Source organism: Callospermophilus lateralis, chromosome 17 (genome assembly GCF_048772815.1).
Source record: "Callospermophilus lateralis isolate mCalLat2 chromosome 17, mCalLat2.hap1, whole genome shotgun sequence".
Taxonomy (NCBI): domain Eukaryota; kingdom Metazoa; phylum Chordata; class Mammalia; order Rodentia; family Sciuridae; genus Callospermophilus; species Callospermophilus lateralis.
In genome coordinates this window covers 75,057,017-75,076,018 of record NC_135321.1, presented here as the reverse complement: position 1 = coordinate 75,076,018, position 19,002 = coordinate 75,057,017, and the positions used below count along the sequence as shown (strand labels likewise).

Below are 19,002 nucleotides of genomic sequence, written 5' to 3'. Positions count from 1 at the left end.
GCTTGGTGTGGTAGCACATATTAATCCCAGCTACACAGGAGGCTAAGGCAAGAGGATCACAAGTTCAAGGCCAGCCTGGGCAACTTAGTGACCCTATCTGAAAATTAAAAATTTTTATTTTCTATTGTTTTATTTTTGGTACTGGGGTGCTTTATCACTGAGCTACATCTCCAGCCCTTTTTGAGACAGGATCTCCCTAAGTTACTTAGGGCTAAGTTGCTGATGCTGGCCTTGAACCTGTGATCCTCTTGCTTCAGCCTCCCAAGTCACTGAGATTACAGGTAAGTGCCACAATACCCAACAAAATAAACTTTTTTTTTTTAAGGGGTTAGGGATGTAGCTCAATGATATAGCACTTGCCTAGCATGTGTGAGTCCCTCGGTTCAATCCCTAGTACAGTGCATACAAGTATACACAAGCAAAGTGAAAACAAAGACCAGACAAAACACTCCATTTGTGCACTTGTTAAAATGCCTACTGCCTGATTCCATTCCAAGTGTTCTAACGAATAGGTCTTAGGTATGCCTGGAACCTGTATTTCCTGCAGTACCCAGGTAGTGCCTCTGCAGGCAATCCTCAGAACACAGGATACAAAAGAGAGACTGGGTTTCAACATACATTGTCTACTGGTACCTAAGGTACTGCAGTTTGGCCAGCTTCATCTGCATCCACATGTTTTAAGGTTGTATTCTAGGCTTTCACTAAAAGCCACTAGAAAGTACTATTATACTGAGCTCACTGATCCTTTTTTTTTAGTTAATTTTTTTCTATGGTGTGAGGTATGGGTCTGACCATTCTTTAGCACCTGGAAATCCACTGTCCCAACATCATTTCTGAGGAGACTGTTCTTTGTTTTTTTAATGGACTTGCCAGCTTTGTCAAAAAATCAATTAATCACTAAGTGCAGTGGCACATGCCTAATCCCAGCAACTCAGGGGGATCCAAGTTCAAGGCCAGTCTCAGGAACTTAGTAAGGCCCTAAGCAACTTAGTGAGGACCTGCCTCAAAATAAAAAGTAAAAAGGGCTGGGGATTTAGCTCAGCGGTAGAGTGTCCACAACTCCCAATTAAAAAATAAATAAATAAATTGGCCATAGGCTAATTTTTGCATTCTCAATTCTATTCCATTGGTCTATGTCTATATTTATTCTAGTACCATACTGTTGTGATTATATATAAGTATCTTTTGATTACAGGAGAAAATATTTACAAAAATAAATATCTCAAAAAGACCTTGACCCCGTGCAGAGGTGAGAAGTCTCCTACCTGAGAACACAATGGGTCTGGAGGACTGCTTGGCATGCTGGGCATGCTGCTTCTTCTCCAGAGCTGCCAGCATCCCTCCCAGGTCCAACTGCACTGGAATCTGGCTCTTCTTTCCACTGTTTTTAAAATTATTCTGGAAAGTTCAAAAGTCGTAAGTTATACTACTATATTTCACACAACAAGCTTTTCATTTTACAAAAAAATCTCATGTAACTAAAAATTTAATGAACAGACGTAGAAACTAGCACTTTATCTATTTATTTTTTAGGAAGTCCTGGGAATTGAACTTAGGGGGCGCTCTTCTACTGTGCTCTATCCCCAGCCCTTTTATCTGCAGACAGGGTCTTGCTAAATTGCACTGGCCTTCTTCAACTTGCCACCTTCTTGCCTCAGCTTCCCAATGGCAGGGATCACAGTCACACATCACTGCTCCCAGCTATAAAAGTCTTAAAATTTTTAAAAACCAAGTAAATACTAAATTTATGCCCAAAATTTGTCATATTCTAAGCATATACCGTTTTTGTAATGGTAGTGATTTGTATCTTGAGAAAACATTAAAAAGCCCATACCCCTCCCTGCAAAACAAGCTCTGCAAGAAAGTCCCCTGGCCCTCCCTCAGATACTGCGTCCTCTGCTCCAGCACCTCCCCTACTCTCCTGCCAGAACCAACAACCTACTGGCTGGGGGCTCCCAATAGGAAAGAGCACCCCATTCAACAAAGGCAGGCAAGGAGACGGGCTCCAGGGACAGAGGACAGCAAAGGGCATCACACAAACTCCAAGTTAATTCACACAAGGGTGTAAATTAACACATGACTTAGAATGTCTTTTTAAAATAAATATAAAACTATTTCCAGACAATCTCTTTAAAAGATAAAACAATAAATATGTTGAAATCTAAATGCCCCAAAGTATGAAAGTTCACTTAAATAATGAGTCACAACTCCTTCCCAAATCTACTGGCAGGGAGGGGGCTAGGGTACAAGGAGATTCACTTCCCCTTTGGCTTGTACTGACTTAGAAATTTTGGTGCACCTCTTATTTTTCTTCTGTCACACATTCTGCCTTGACAAAGAATTCTGTTTCCTGAATAAACTAAGCCAATTGTTTTTTACTTCAAAGTTTCGTAAGTTTCATAAGGCAGTTTATTAGTTTGTTTCTTCCTCCTTTCTCTCATAGCAACTGCAGTTACAATAGACTTTATTACAAAAGGGACAAAACATTTCAGCTTAGGAGCAATTCTGTTTCAACACATGGGATACAGTTCCCCCAGGAGAAACAAATCAAAACAAAACCACCTGTCTTAGTACACATAGATGTTTAGAGATTTTCCAAGAGTTTAGTTTAGCCAGAAAGTTAGGCCTAAAGCAACTATGATTTCAATCTAAAAATTACCTGTGGCTGCTGTTGAGATTGAAATTTCGGTGACTCTACTCTGTCTCTTCTTTCAGATGCAACTGCCAGATTGGGAAACTCCTCGGCATCCTAAGTAAACCACACACCCCTTTAGCTCTTCATTCATCAGGAGAATGCAAATATGCCAAGTGCAATTTTTACTTGCTTATATTTTTTTCTTTAGTAAGATTCCACAAAAGTTCTTAAAGGTGATACAAAACAGCCCCAAACTACTAATATAAGAGCTTCTGTTTTATTTAACTTTTAGAGCAAATTTCAAGACCACATTCTAATAACCCTGTCCCAGAAAAAGAATAACATCAAGAATTTAAGGAATTGACCTTGAACCCAACCCTGGAATGAGAGTATCTAAGAACCTGTTCTTTACTTTTTTTTTTTTTTTTTTTTTTTTGGTACCAGGGATTGAACTCAGGGACAATCGACCACTGAGCCACATCCCCAGACCCATTTTTTGTATTTTATTTATACTGGGTCTCACTGAGTTGCTTAGTGCCTTGCTTTTGCTGAGGCTGGCTTGGAACTTGCAATCCTGCAGCCTCAGCCTCCTGAGCCCCTGGAATTATAGGTGTGCGCTACTGTGCCTGGCTAAGAACCTGTTCTTTAAAAGAACATGTTTTTCATTAGAGAAACTATCAAATCTAGATTTAGCAGATTTACGTATTCTTGAATTTGTGCTGAACCAGCCTAGTACATGGAAACAAAGGCACCAAGCCTGCTGAGAAACTATTTTAAATTGTTTGAAAACATCTTAGGTCATTCTGTCAATATTTTAGGGGCCTCTGAAATAGTTATGTGGGAAATATGAGGCAGAATTGGGAACTGCTCATTGGTCCAACCAAAATGCACTGCCATAGCAAGTGGTCTTCAAACACGTAACTGCTATTCTCAAATGGATGTTCCCAGAACCTTGGGAACCAAGGTTTGTGGGAATGTCCTGGGCTTGACCCTAAGTGGGACACCCAGGCAGCACTTCTGCAAGACACCTGTGCCTGCATAGCAGGCAGGATGCTGCAGTCTGGTAGAGCAGTAGGAGGCAGACAACCCAGTCCCCAAGAAACAGCCAGACCCAGGCTGGCCCCTTATCCTGTAATAACAATGAGTGCTTCTGGAAACTCATGGATTTCTCATAATATCAGGGCCCACAATAAATCTATAATATTCCAAATATCTCTTCATAGTAAAGCATTTACAAGATTTCTGGATAGAAAAGGAGACCCCGTAAAAGTCGGCATTCTAAAGCAAGGAAAACAACAGAAAGAGAACTGAAGGGATGTATTAGTGACATGGCACACCAACTGTTCCATTCTGATACAAGGAGCTCTATTTCCTTACACCATTCATTCACTCAAATGTTCACTGAGTGCCCACCATGAGACAGCTGGCGAGCCCAAAGGAATAGGTGGAGACAATGAGTGATGACTATTCTCTTTAGCACTAGGAAAGGATCATTAAAGAAAATGTTAAAGATGTTCACTTAGGAAACCAGTAATGACCCCATGTGTCTATTAACAAAGACCCATTTAATATATCACACAAAGTAAATAATAAACATAAATGTACTTCAATCCTTGGTGGTTCTTGAACTGTCAGGATTTCATATTTTGATTTACACTTTTCTTTCTTTTTCTTATTCTTCCTTGAGGCTTCATTTTGTTCAAGGTCACCACCTTGTGATGCTTTGGACTAGAACAAAAACAATGCAAAAGTTGTGGGTTTTTAGGGGATCCAATAGAATCTTTAACACCAAACATCAGAACTAATTAAGATATCAAGTTGTATAATCCCATGTCAACTGTACTCGAATTGATAAGGAATTCTATCCTTATCCCCTGTTTTCAAAAGAATCAGCATTTGGTAGATTAATTATGAAAGAAATAAAATCTGGTAAAATAACTGTAAAGCCAAATTCTTTCTGAAAACCCTGTGGATTTGAACATGACCTAGTTTCCATCTTGAGGAGATCAAGTATTGGTAATCCTACTGATACCAACCTGAGCTCATTCAGACATCTATTCTGTCAGCAAGGCCTGGGATTCCTAACCTGATCTGCCTGAGCATCAAAATCATGACTGACCCTTCCATCAGGCAAAAGCCTCACCCAACATGGACACGCTGAACTGACTCCCACAGTCCCCCAGCCCTTGTTCCATCTTTAATCAGGGCAGGTGTGCTCTGGCCTCAAGGCCTTTGCACTTAACATTCAGATCTGGTGAGGCTACATTTACCTCCTTCAGTTTGGTAAAAATCACCCCATCTCTACCCACCCCTCCCTCTCTGTCCTCTGACCTTGCTTAGTTTTTCCTTGAGAACACTACGCACTCTCTGGCATGCCATCTGCCTACATACTGCCAAGCCTCTCTCTCCATCAGAATGATCCACAAGGCAGAGACTTCTTATATTTTGGATCCTGCTCTATCCCAGAGGGAATTCACCCTTCAGGAGTAAAATGGCCAGCAGCTATTAAAAAATGAGCTTTTCAGCCTAGTGGGCACAGTGGTACAGGTCTTAAATCCCAGATACTTGGGAGGCTGAGGCAGGAGGATGGGAAGTTCAAGGCCAGCCTGGGAAACATAGTTAGAACTGGTCTCAAAATAAAAATTTAAAAACGGCTAGGGATATAGCTCAGTGGTAGAGCACCCCTGGGTCCAATCCCAGGACTATGAAAGAAAGAAAGAAAATGAGCTTTTCCACTGACCTAGAGGAGTTGTTTTTAGTATTTTATCAAGTAAAAAAGACAAATTTTAAGGGAAATGTGTACAATGTGATTGTATTTTGTCCAAAAAAATGGCTGGGGTATAGCTCAATGGTAGATCTCCCCCTCCCCTCCAAAAAAAGAAAATGAAGAACCCAAAACAAGAGAAATCCCTCTCAATTTTGCAAGCGGAGGCAGAAAGTATTGTGGATTACTAATGTGGGATTCTATAAGAGGTGAGAATAGAGGTGTGGGAGAGAGGCTGGGCTGTAGGTCAGAGGGAGTGGGCAATCAGTACACACAAAGACCTGGATCCAATCCTTGGCACCAAATTTAAATGTAAAGAGGTATGAGAAAGAAGATCTTTTACATCACTAGATCCTTACAGTGCTACATTTATATTTTCTGTAATAAAATTTCACAGTACAGAAAGTTTCAGAAGAAAACTACAAAGCTATCTGGGTTATAAGATTATAGGAAATGTTAATTTTCTTATTTTTACTCTAGAATCTTTCTGAAATAAACTTCTCTTATACTTATAACTAAGAAAATATTTTTAAAGAAAGATTCTAGAGGGCTGGGGATGTGGCTCAAGTGGTGGCATGCTCGCCTGGCATGCGTGCGGCCCGGGTTCGATCCTCGGCACTGCATACAAGCAAAGATGTTGTGTCCGCCAAGTACTAAAAAAAGTAAATGTTGAAAAATTCTCTCTCTCACTCTTTGAAAAAAAAAAAAAAAGAAAGATTCTAGAAAAACAAAACAAGAGCTGTTAACTCAGAATGTTAACTGCACAGTAGGAAAACTGGCCTGCACAGCCACCTAGAAGCTGCAGCCCAGAAGTAGACAGTGAGCTGCTGTGCTGTGCTCAGTACCTGGAGCAACCCAGAAACAGGGATGAGGTACCAGCAAAAGCCAAGTTCTGTGTACGCATATAAGAGAAGGTCTCTACACAGAGCGGTGACAAGTAAGCAGTCTCACTCTGCTCTAACAGTCACCATCACACTTTCTTGTGAAGGCATCACAAACACATAGTTCATCATCATGTGGGAGAATCTAAAGACATTTTTGGATATCAAAAAGCATCCTCATACTCAAAAAGACTGCCCTTCTTATACATTTACTAGACAAAGCCATATTCCAACTTCACAGACTTCTATACAATGAAAATCAAGAATATCTAGACTGGGGCTGGGTGAAGCTCAGTGGTACACAGCATTTGCTGTGAGGAGCTGGGTCTGATCCCCAGCACCAAAGGAAGAAAAAAGAATTCAAAACAGTTCACAAACATTTTAAGGTATGGGTCTAAAACGTGGGTTCTCATGTTGAAAAATTATCATTTGAATTCCTTGATGAATAGCCTATTCTTTTTTCAAGGTGCAAGTAAATAGCTTAGACTAGTGAATACAGGATGGAGTGAAGCATGTTCACAGTTAGGATTAGGATGGGGAATCATCCAGTGGCATAGATTATCCCTCTTACTTTCCAATTCATTTTACATATGCATACATAGTATCTGCCACCCTGACCATGTTTAGGTGATCAGTTCAGAAGCATTACACACATCCATACTGTTGTGCAACTATCATTCCCACTACTTCCAGAGCTCTTTTCCTCTTGGAAAACTGAAACTTTTCCCTTTAAACACTAACTCTCATTCCTCTTCCCCATGGATCCTGGCCACCATCTTGCTTTCTGTCTCTGGTGATGCACACCTTTTCAGTAGGATGAACGTGCTTCTCTTTGTTGTAGGAAGGATCCGAGGATAAAATTTCAGAGGATGACAAATTAACACTTTTAGGATCTGCTGATGAAGCAAACGTCTTTAGGTTTATCACGGAAGTAACATTTTTAGGAGCTGGTGACAGTTCTGAAGGTAACGTCTGCCGAACAATATAACCCATTGGTGTCCAAGATAACTCTGCTCAAAGATAACCAAAATTGTTGAACAACCTCAACAGTAAATCAGAAATTTCATGGTTACTCAAACATGCATTACATGAGGTAATTGCTCAGACAATAATTAAAATTAGGTTATTGTCCAAAACATCCCCTTGGAAACTATGGTATTTGCTAAACTTGTCTTTCTTCTGGGAGCATGCATGAAAAATTTTTCCCCTTTAAGATTGATTTTTCCTAGAAACTAGCTTTCTAACTTGGGAGGATGGAGGTGGGGAGACAAACAATAGTTTTGTTTTAAAAATATCTACAATAACATCCACATGGCAAACAAACAGAATTAAAGAGCTAAAGATCAAATTTTGGCCCTACTAACCTTGATGTGTACCTTTAACATCAGAAGTCAAAGATCACTAGACTTCAGCTATCACAATAACTGGTAATTTATTTCTCTTAGAACACAGGTATAAGTACAGCAACACTACTCCTTAGGTGCCCATGAAACTCTATACACAGACAAAACAAAAGGACATCCATCAGGACATGGGCAGATGAACACCTATCAGCAGCTGTGGCTACCATCAAGGGAGGCTCTCTGTATCACTACAGAGCTATACATCCTCAGAGCAGCCTCAGAAGTGGAAATCCATACAAAAGCACATTTGCAAACACAAGAAAACACATCAATGAATAAATTCAAGTTTTCTGTTAGAACAGGCTACTACAAAATTTTCAAAAATAGGGTCCTATTATACTTTTTGACTATGTTACTTCTTGGCCAGGATAGGACAGATCAGCTCGGAGGGGCGCAGAAGTCAAAACTGTCTTCCTAACAGTAGAAAAGCATCAGTTGCCTCCTGCCTCTCCCTCCCTCTCCCGAGTATACCCTGGAGTGTCCCAAAGGTTACATGACATGCAACTGTGGAGCAGGAAATGCCAAAGCAGATCTACAGAGCTAGATGTTAAAGAGCTACAAGTCTATAATGCAAGGTTGTTCGTATTAGTTTTTTGATCTTAGAAAATACTTATTTTTCATAAAACAGACTATGTGAAAATGCAGTGCATTTCTCATTATTTTTTAAGTGAATTAACATTTAAAAATCTTGACATATATTGCCCAAATAAAAAGAAATTCTTGGGCTGGGGTTGTGGGTCAGCGGTACAGCGCTTGCCTAACATGTGCGAGGCCCTGGGTTCAATCCTCAGCACACATAAAAATCAACAAAATAAAGATATTGTGTCCAACTACAACTAAAAAATAAATATTTTTAAAAAAAGAAAAAGAAATTTTTTGGGATCTTTATCTTTTAAAGGTATTGGGGGTCCTGAGATCAGAAACTTTTGAAATTAGGTAATACTGAAGGAAGTACTCATTTCTGAGTTCATAATTTCTCACTTAATTGCACATCTGTTTCACTTAGAATTCTCATTTCTTTACAATCCTTGTGCATGGATGTTGAATCTCATTACTTTAATTTTCTACACCAACACTATTAGTTGGACAACAAAATAAAAATCTTTTTCATTCCACTGGAGTTAAAAATGAACTTAGAAAATATGACACATTTTTTAAAATAATGTTTTTCAGGCACTCTTACCTGTTGTACATGAAGGGGAATTGGTAGCAGCATTATCAGTTACATATTCAGTTGAATTATTATTTTTCACCACTATTTCACCCTAATATGAAAACACATAACATGTCATCAGGGAAAAGCAAATTATAAAAAATGTCATACTACTATTGGAATAGCCTACTATAATACACCTATTAGAATGGCAGAAATCCATTGTAATAGCAACAACCTCAAACTCCAGAGAGTATGTAGTCCAATAGGAACTCTCATTCACTGGAGAGGATGCAAAACACAGCCACTTTGAAAGACAGTTTGGCAGTTTCTCACAGATGACTATCAAAACATGAAAACACATGAAGGGAAGTGAAATGGATATTACTAAGTGAAAGAATCCAATCTGAAAAGGCTATCTACTGTATGATGCCAAAGATACGACATTCTAGAAAAGGTACAAGTGTAGAGATCAGTGGCTGGCAGGGTTTGGGAGAAGAGATGAACAGGTGGATCAGATGACTTTCAGGGCAGTGACACTACACTGTATGCTCTAATGATGGCTGCATGTCATTATGCGTTTGTCTAATTAAGAATGTACAACACCAAGAGTGAACCCTAAAGTAAATTATGAGGTGATAATGATGTGTTTATGTAGGTTCATCAACTGTAACAAGCACACTACTCTGGGGTTGATGCTTATAGTCAGGGGAGGCTGTGCATTTGTGGTGACAGGTGGTACATGAAAAGTCTTTGTCCCTTCCTCTCAATTTTACTGAGAACCTAAAACTGCTCTAAAAATTGAAGTCCAATTTTTATTTACTAATTTTTTGCAGTTCTGAGGATTAAACCCAGGGGTGCTCTATCACTGAGCTATATCCCCAGCCATGTAGTATGTATGTATGTATGTATGTATGTATGTATTTTATTTAAAATAAAAATAAGACCATACAGAAAAACATAAAAGAAAAAAAAGAACATACAGAATTCAAGATAATGAGGGAATCAGTATGTAAATCTTCTTACACAAATGGATGAACCTATTTTATGTTCATAGGGATAAATGAAAGATCTGTTTCTTTGTTACCCTTCTTCTTCCTCCTGTTTTCATACTGAGTTGTACTCCATCTCTCTCTTCAGTGGAAATTTATCAAAAATCATTTTAGAGATTACTAACCCAACACCATCTTTTCCTGGAAGTCTGAAGTCAATCCATTCAAGGAAAATGTCTCAGTTTTTTGGACTAAACCTTTTGAGACCAAATGCTGAATACTATGTAATTTAAAATTATAAAGCAGCAAACTGAAAGCACCTATTGCACCTTTTTTTCTTTTTTGGGGTATTGGTTAGTGAACCTAGGGACACTTTACCACTGAGCTACAGTCCCAGCCCTTCTTATTTTTTATTTTGAGAGAGCATCTCACAAAGATACTTAGGGCCACATTAAGTTCCTGAGTTATATTTCAAACTTATGAGCCTCCTATCTCAGCCTCCTAAATTGCTAGGATTACAGGTGTGTGCCACTGTGGCCAGCTCTAATGCAATGAATTTTGTTGAATCTGCTGTATAATTAGCAAGACACAGATGCAGATAAAGTTTGAAAATTAAGAAGTTATAACATGCAGTTTTAAATACTACTTAAAAAAAGTCCTTTTTCTCTTTATTGGAAAATGGCTATCAGAATGCAATGCTAGAGATGACATATTTAAAATGTGCTGTCAAAGCAATTAGACTAAGCCAGAAACTTTTTCTTCTGAGGCACTACAATATCTTTCATCTACAAGATAAAATGATTTTAGGAGGTTCTTTTAAAAAATAATAAGAGGTAGCAGCCTCATTGAAAAAAAATTCAAATAATTGAGAAGGTCAGCTAAGTGAGGGATGAAAAGCCTCCCCAGTGATGTGGACTTCACAGCCTTCATCAGGATCATGATAAGGTGGTGGTTGAAATGACATAACTGAAAAGGTGTATGCTGAGGACAGAGAGATAGATAGACACAGAACCCCCTACTCACCTCTGACACTGTTGCAGCTGGTTTTCCCACTTCTCCAAGGAGAGAGATGTTGGTCGAGGTCGAGTGGAAAGGTCCCCACCTGGGCTGTTTTTGTATCTCTGCCATATTATTATTCTGTGGACTCTGCAGTTCAGGAAAATCCAATCTGCTAAATTCAAATTCAGGTTTGGAAGTAGACACACGTTTTGCAATGATTCTGGATTTCTTATCTGTTTGTTTATGATAACCATCTGTAATTACAGAATGAAAAGATATAATTTGGTGACTAATATTTCAGCTTAAATTTCAGAGTAGAAAGTCTATTGCTATTGATGTACTGGGCTGCTGTCAAAAACATCCTAACTGTGCTGGTGTTGCTTACTTTCTTTACAGTAGTATAAAACTCAAATGGATCATTCTTGTTGCATCATCATAGGAAATATGAAATGCATTTCAAATGTGGGGAGTAATTCTAAAGCTGATGAAATAGTTACTTCAACCTGACTGTACAGCTTAGCATTTTAATTATTTGTAATATGTATTTTAGAGTTTTGCATGTTTAGGAGATTCTACCAAAACTTCCTTTATGTAATAAACTTTCTACCTTTCAGTTTTCTGGAACAAACTGGAAGAAGGCAAGTAGAATGAAACTTACAGCCTCCTTCCCATCATTTTCTTTAAGTGCAACGGATGACGTAGGTTGCAGCACCATGAAGCTCCTCGATAAACTGTGAGGCCAGAGCTACTATAGTTAACAGTTAAAACTTTCCTTTCATCTTTCCATGTACCAGATAGTTTATGAGTGAAGTCAGTGAAAAAAGAGATAAATTTACAAAGTACATAATATAAATGACACATGAATAAATTGGTAGCTCCAGAAATTACACAATTACAAATTACACAATTACAAAAGCTTTAAGTCATATAAATAGGTGATGCTTATGATCAAACTGTACTAGTAAATAATTTACAGAAACAAAATAGGACACCACAGATTGGGGGTGTGACTCAATGGAGAGTGCTTGCACAAGGTCCTGGGTTCATTCCCCAGCAATAAACAAAAAAAAAGAAAGCTTATAAAATATGACATCACACAGAACCACTCATTTTCAACCAGACTGGAACAGAAGTTTTCAAGCTAAGAGTAGATGTGACTTGTGGCACAAATAAAAACCATGCCTCTGAGTAACTACCATGCCCGAATTTGGTATTTTTTAGGATGGGATTTTAACCAGAACCTCTTTCACCTACTAAAAGTTTCCCAGAAGAACTTTGGAGATGCTACTTCAGAAATGAACATGGTGAAACAATACCAAGGATATGGTGAGGATTTGCTTTTATTTAAGAGCATGTTTTGAAGCTTGTGGTTATCACCCAATTGTCACATAATCTCAGACAAGTTCTTCATGTGTAAAGCAAGGTTCCCTTCTGAATACACAAGGTAAAACGCATCACATAGTAATCCCCCACCTGGGAGAAAAGATTTCCAGAATTTCACAGGAAGTCTGATGCCCTCAGCTGTACCAGGCTCCAAGTCTCAATTCTTAAAAAGTCACAATGAACAAGTCCAAAGAAATAGCTGATGTTTTGAGGTAGATGGAGTTACATGGACAGTACACATAGTTTGTTATTTTTACCTGATTTCAAACTATTCTCAGCATGAGTGGACAAATGATGGGAACCTTTAGCTGATTTTATTTCAGATGATATCGTACCATCGGCCTTTTTACTGTTAAACTTTTGCGCATCACAGTTTTTTTTCTGCAGAAAAGATTTAAAAGCAACATGAAATAAGAAAACCAACACTATAAAAAAAAGTTTAAAATAGCAAATTAGTAAGTAGTCACAATTCGTTTTTAAAAAGTTTATACCAAATCATTTCTTTTCTTTTTTTTGTGTTCCTGGGGACTGAACCCAGGGCTTTGTGCATGTAAGCCATGCACTTTATAAACTGAGTTATATCCTCAGCCCCAAATAATTTCTTAAGAGGCTAAATACCACAAAAAGATATGTGTGCTAGACATAGAGGTGCATGCCTGTAATCTCAGTGACTCAGAGGTTGAGGCAGTAGGATCGCAAGTTCAAGGCCAGCCTCTGCAACTTAGCCAAGGCCCTGTCTCAAAATTTTAAAAACATTTTTAAAAATTAAAAACAAAAAAACCAAAAGATCTGGGGATATAACTCAGTGGTAAATTCCCAGTATCAAAAAAGAAAAAATGATAAGTTGTGCTTAAATATCATGCAAAAATATACCAGTTCCTTATATTTTAAACATTAAAGCAACCAACTCAAGGATATAACAAAACCATAGCATTTCCTCACCTTAAGCAGAGCTTTTGTTTCTTGTGGAAGGGGGCACCTGTGTTCATTTCGGGGCTTTACTGTCCGAAAACCCCGGTAACAGCTGGGCTGGTTGTAATCATACTGCGAGGCAGGCACTGAGCAAACATTTTGTGTAGACTCAAGGGTATAAAGAGAATAGGCGTATGGATGGAGCGTTATCTCTGAAGATAAATACTGAGGTGGAAACGTTGATGGTCCAAAGGCTGTTTCTTCAGTATATATCTTCTGTCTAAAAAGTATACATTACAGATAAGACTTCATAATATAAACCAAGGAGCTTAAAATTTCATAATAAACTCAATCATTTAAGGTTTTAGATCATTCACTTTAACATTGGATAGCACTAATTAAAAGCCAAATAAAGGAGCTAGGGTTGTGGCTCAGTGGTAGAGTGCTCACCTAACATGTGTGAGGCCCTGAGTTTGATCCTCAGCACCACATAAAAATAAATAAATAAAATAAAGGTATTGTGTCCAACTATAACTAAAAAATAAAATATTAAAAAAAGCTAAATTAAAAATCTTTCTCATTTCACAAATAAAGATGCTGATCTGTTTCCGTGTATTTTTCTCCATAAGCAATGTTAAGAGGAACCCGCTCCAGCAGCTTTCCACTCTCCTGCTGGCCAGTACTTGGAAACGCCTCTTTCTGCAACCCTGGTCAAAATGACTAAAAACTCAAGCCCTCTGCTGAGAGGCTGCTCAATAGCCTGCAGAGCACACCCTCCTCCTGGAGCCATGGGCTCCTGCAGATCACCTTCCTCCAGTCCTTCCCTGTTCCAAGTTCTCCACAACACTTGTGTTTTGCTGATTATGAAGGCCAGAATACAAAGGGGACAGATTCTTGGCACTGAGGTCAGCAATTACACTCCCTACGAACAACACAGATGCCATTTCTGAAAACTGCTATTGCGTCAATTTTTTCAGCTGGTAGATTAAAGCAAAATACAGCTTATCACTGACTTAAGCAACGTTAGTGTAAGACTGGAGATTTCAATTATTTTCCAAAGAAAGCTGATGCAATGACAAAATGCTAAGCAGACAAGTTACAATACAAATCACAACCTCCTTGTTCCCACACTGAAAGGTAGAAGAATCCAAGTCTAGTCATTACACATCCTATGCAGTCTTCCTGTCTCCTTGCTGGGGGCTATGAACATAGGCACCCCTTACCAGAAACCATATATGTAATCTGTTCCAAGTAGAGTCTGTGGAGTAAAAAAGGGGGTCACTGTAAGCTCTGTCTGCCACACAAGAACGAGCTTTACTATTTTCACTTCCCTTCAGTGCACATTGCTTTGTTTCACCGTGTACTAATTTCATGATGTTATAATAAACTTTGATCTGGTAGGAGCTTTTATTTATAGACATTTACCTCTAATAATGAAATATTCCTAACTAAAAACCAAATAAAACGCTCTTACTGAACTTTTTCTGTTCCACAGAACATCTGACCTATTGCTGCTTCAAACTGCACTGGAACTAGTTCTTTGTAGAAAAGAAGAAGATTCAAAGGTTTGTCCCACTACCTACATGCTCCTGTGAATTCTATGCTTAATTCTGTTTTGTGCCTCCGAAAATCTAATGGAACGTCTGGGGATGTGGCTCAGTGGAAAAGCACTTGCCTAGCATTTGTAAGGCCCTAGGTTCCACCTCCAGAACACCAAAAAGAAAAAAGGAAGGTGCTGAGAGCCATAGCCAAGTAGGAATGATGCAATTTCCTTGTCAGCCTACCCAATGTTGCTTAGAGGGAGGACTCTGCATTGTGGAAATGGGCTTGCCTTGGACCCAGGTCATTTGCAGTGACACTGCATGAATGTTTGAGAGTTTTGGTTGAAAGGTGACCCTGCTCAGGGATTAGGGTGGATCCAGGTTTAGGGTGGATCCTGCTGGGAATAGGGCATATCCTGCTGCCTCAGGCTCCCGCTCCTTGAGTTCCCGCAGGGATTCAGAGGGTATTTGGTAAGCAAAGCCAGGTGGAGGGTGTATTTTCCCAGAACGTGCGTGTAGAGTGCCCGTAGAGTGCTGGTGACAGTTTGGGAATAAAGAGCTGCTTTTTGAATCTACAAGGCTTTTGTGGTGGCTTGGTTATTTTGTGCCCAAACAGACTGCGGCAGGAAGAAAAAGGGAAAAAGAATGAAATTCTAATGAAGGGCAAGTGAAGGTGAAGAATCTGTTCTTCAAAAGACGGGCACAGGTTTCTATCTTTCTCAACAAAACATGTACAGAAGCCAGGCATAGCAGCTTACAGCTGAGGTTGAGGCAGGAGGATGGCGAATTCCAGGCAAGCCTGAGCAACTTATTGAGACCCTTTCTCAAACACCACCAATACATGTGTGTGCGCACACACATACACATGTGAACAATCATGAAGAGTGTTTTTCTTTTAGCAGGTTTCTAAGTAATTTTTTCTCTATTTCCCATGCCTGAATCCAATCAAAATCCTCAAGCACTCTTCCTTAAAAATTCAAGGTGAAGTCATTACCTCATTCAAAACACCACCAAACGTTCCCTATTTCCTACCCAGCAAACCTAAACTTTTCTGCAGTATTATCCAGGCTTCCAATCTCTACGAAGCAAAGTTCAGCTGTTATATATTGCTAAGCCATGTGCGAGTTCTTCTCCAAGCTGATTGGTTTTAACTAAACACATCAGCCAATGCTCTCTGAAATTTCCAAAGTGTATTGCAAGATGCTAAAAATGTTTAACCAACTCTTGCCAACTGTAGTAGCAGTTTTGAAAAATACTACTATTAAACTCAAGCCAAAAGAACTAAATGCTAATTCTGACTCCATGCAGAACCACCAAAGACCAATTACAGCACATTAGGTTTCAACTTTTGTCAACAATTACACCTTCTGATGTTTCTGAAATACAACAGATAAATCAATGATTTTCTTATTCATTATAGTTTTCATCCTTGAAAATAATTCTGGAATTTATATACAGTATAAAAGGAGCATGAAGCACAGGATTTGTACATAAGCACTAGAGCTGATTCAGACCTTAAAAACAAAGATACAAATAAATCTACATAATTATGTGAAAGGTTAACACTTATTTTTCCAAATTCAGCAAAAAATGAAAGTCATTTTGGTAAATATCAAGAGGAATGAATCCTGAGGAGGAAAAGGAGAATCTAAAAAAAAACATAAGCATTCTTTCAATTAAAAGAATTTAAAAACCACAATTTGTAAAATTCATCTGTAGAACATATATAAAGTAAAATAATTAAAAGCAAAAGCCAAAAATTTCTTTAAAAAAAACCTATTCACATAGAAGAGGCCATAGTTACTCACTCCAACCCCTTCCCTGACCAAGATTTTAAAATGTTAACCCTTAAAAATAAAGAACATGTTATCTATTTGATTCTCCCTTTGCCCTTTTCTACTTACCCTTCCTTGCCATTTCTTCTTCCATCCCAGATATATCATTTCCCCCCCAGTACAGGGGATCAAACCCAGGGCCCTGCGTATGCTAGCCAAGCATCTATCACTGAACTATAGTCCCTGCCCCTAGATACATGATACAGTTACTGTATGAACTCTGAGTATGGAAGAAGGGCAGAGGCAAAGTTCCAGCTTTTATCACAGGATATAGTTAAGCTGTACAACTGGCTCAGATGTTTTTCATCTAGAGAGTAAGCTCTCACCATCTGCAGAACTTTAATGTGGTAGCTGTGGCATGTATGAAAATCCAATCACTGTTATGTTAAATCCATGAAATAAGCCCCTACATAAGACAAGATGTTAAGAAAATACATACTCAGTCACAGGTGGTTCCTGTACAAATGGATAGTAAGTTGCTGCACAGCTAGGGAAGACACATGTTGCTGAGGACTCAGACCATGCCGCATTGAGCCCAGCAAATTTGGGGACAAAAGGTTTGACATCTGCTGACAACTTGACACTGCCCTGTGGAAAAAGGTGGATTTAAGCTACGTAACTTCTAAGAGCAAGCAAATGCAAACAAACAAAAATAAAACCCAAAGAGGTACTCTATTATAACCCCACAACTGTTGTTTAAAATCTTCTGCCTAGGTCAGGTGTCATGGTGCACACTTGGCGCACTCTTAGAACCCAGCAAGTCAGAATGCTGAGGCAGAAGGATGGCAAGTATGAGGCCAGCAACTCAGCAAGACCCTTTCTTCAAAAAAAAAAAAAAGGAAATGTAGCTCAGTAGTGGAGCACCTCTGGGTCCAATCCCCAGTACAGTTAAAAAATACTTGTATTTTTTTCCTAGTAAAGAATTTCTTTACCATTGCTTTATTAGAAAAACGTTTTTCAAATGTTAAAAGTGAAAAATAAGGAAAATCAATTAAAATGGAAGTAAATAAATCCTATATTATGTAATAAGGATTACAACTGCTGTTTCTATGGTTTTAAATTTGGAATACGGGCATTTAACCTATATCAGTTTAACTAGGTATAACAGAGAACCTCCTTGGACTTACTGCTGTCAAATATCCTCAGGAAACACTTAACTGTAGCACTCACAACACTGTTGCATAAGTTTATTCCCATTAAATTTCTCAGAAAAGTCACACAAAACATTTGCTTGTTACACAACAGAGCACTAAGTCTCTTGCTTTATTAGAAAAACAAGATTTGATTTGGTAGAACATTATCCTATTGTCACGAGCCCCTGGAATTTAAAATAAAGTGGTTTTTTTTTTTTTTTGGTTTTGTTTTGAGGTTCTTGAAATAGGTAGTGACTTACTTTCACCAAGAACTCTTTAAAATAAGTCTAAAGCCAATTTACGTTTTGACAGGGCTCGTTCTAGCGGCTGAGGGTGTAGGGCGAAGGTCGAGGTTAAGAAAACCCAGGGAGCTAGAAAACCAGTTACTCCTCCCCAGAGCGCGGCCAGCTTGCCGAGGTCCCCAACTCTCGCCCCCGGCATACGCAGGGTGGGCAGGGTGGCATACGCAGGCCTCGGTGGCATCACACCCCGCCCGCGGCGCTGACCACGGGGGGACCTGGGGTAAGTGGCCGACGCCTCAAGGACTACCTAGGATTCCCAGGTGCCCATACCCGCCGGCCATCCCGACACCTCCGGACTGAGACCCCCAAAGGAAGCCAGGTCTACAGGCTAAAGCCGCGGAGAACTCGCCCGCCCCATGGCGGGAAGCCCCTGAGACCTTTACCTCGCCTTCAGACTCCCGCTGCCCCTCTGACGCCATGGCAGGCGGCTCTGAGGAGCCCCAGCCAAGCGAGGACAGCCGAAGGGCCCAGATCACTCAGCGTTTCCGCCTTCGGAGAAGGCGCCAGGAAGTGCGTCAGTGAAACGCGACAGCGCCTCCCCCGCCTTCCGGCGGGAAGAACTGGAGGTCACCGGCCTATGGGAATCGCCAGCGGAAGTCACCCGGGTGAGGAGGCGTGGCCCAAGGGTGAGATACAGGAACCTCGGCTGTCTTCACCTGCGGGTTGATTAGCTCTGACCTAGCAGGCTAAGCGGGAAGCCGTGGGTTACTTGTGTCTGCTTAGATGCCTGGGAGGATTCCTCGGTAGGGTACCCTGGAAAGGCCCTTTACCACGGTGGCCTCCCCGCACTTCCCATAGCCTCTAGGTTGAAGACTTGCGGGGGGTGTCTCCCATACCCTGTCAAGAGGCTTAGGGACCTTGTAGGGTTTTTTGGGGTACTGGGGATTAACCTCTGGAGCACTCAACCCCTGAGCCACACCCCCGAGTTCCTTCTGAGCTGCGGGAATTACAGGCCACCCACCCTGCCCCTGCCAGAGACCCTGTAGGTTTGAAAGTCTATTAGTGTCCTAAATTTAAGAAACACCTAGCAGTTTGGAAGTTACAATGGAAAGGAATTTGACCTCAAAAT

The 19,002-nt window shown here is 39.8% G+C and overlaps 1 protein-coding gene across 3 annotated transcripts in view; it reads right to left on the bottom strand.

The window, feature by feature from the left end:
- The window catches only part of Secisbp2 (SECIS binding protein 2), a 37,921-nt gene extending 19,505 nt beyond the window's left edge, over positions 1-18,416 (bottom strand). The window contains exons 1-10 of one of the 3 annotated variants that reach the window (XM_076836580.2): positions 18,317-18,416; positions 16,938-17,086; positions 13,153-13,402; positions 12,468-12,591; positions 10,852-11,081; positions 8,867-8,948; positions 7,085-7,290; positions 4,241-4,363; positions 2,660-2,749; positions 1,266-1,398 (exon numbers count right to left, since the gene is read on the bottom strand). In XM_076836580.2, coding sequence (XP_076692695.2) covers positions 1,266-1,398; positions 2,660-2,749; positions 4,241-4,363; positions 7,085-7,290; positions 8,867-8,948; positions 10,852-11,081; positions 12,468-12,591; positions 13,153-13,402; positions 16,938-17,086; positions 18,317-18,352 — 1,423 coding nt within the window. In that variant the 5' untranslated portion in view covers positions 18,353-18,416. The remainder of the gene's footprint in view (positions 1-1,265; positions 1,399-2,659; positions 2,750-4,240; positions 4,364-7,084; positions 7,291-8,866; positions 8,949-10,851; positions 11,082-12,467; positions 12,592-13,152; positions 13,403-16,937; positions 17,087-18,316) is intronic. The other 2 variants (XM_076836581.2, XM_076836582.2) reach the window with 2 other exon arrangements.
- Between the last annotated feature and the right edge of the window lie 586 nt (positions 18,417-19,002).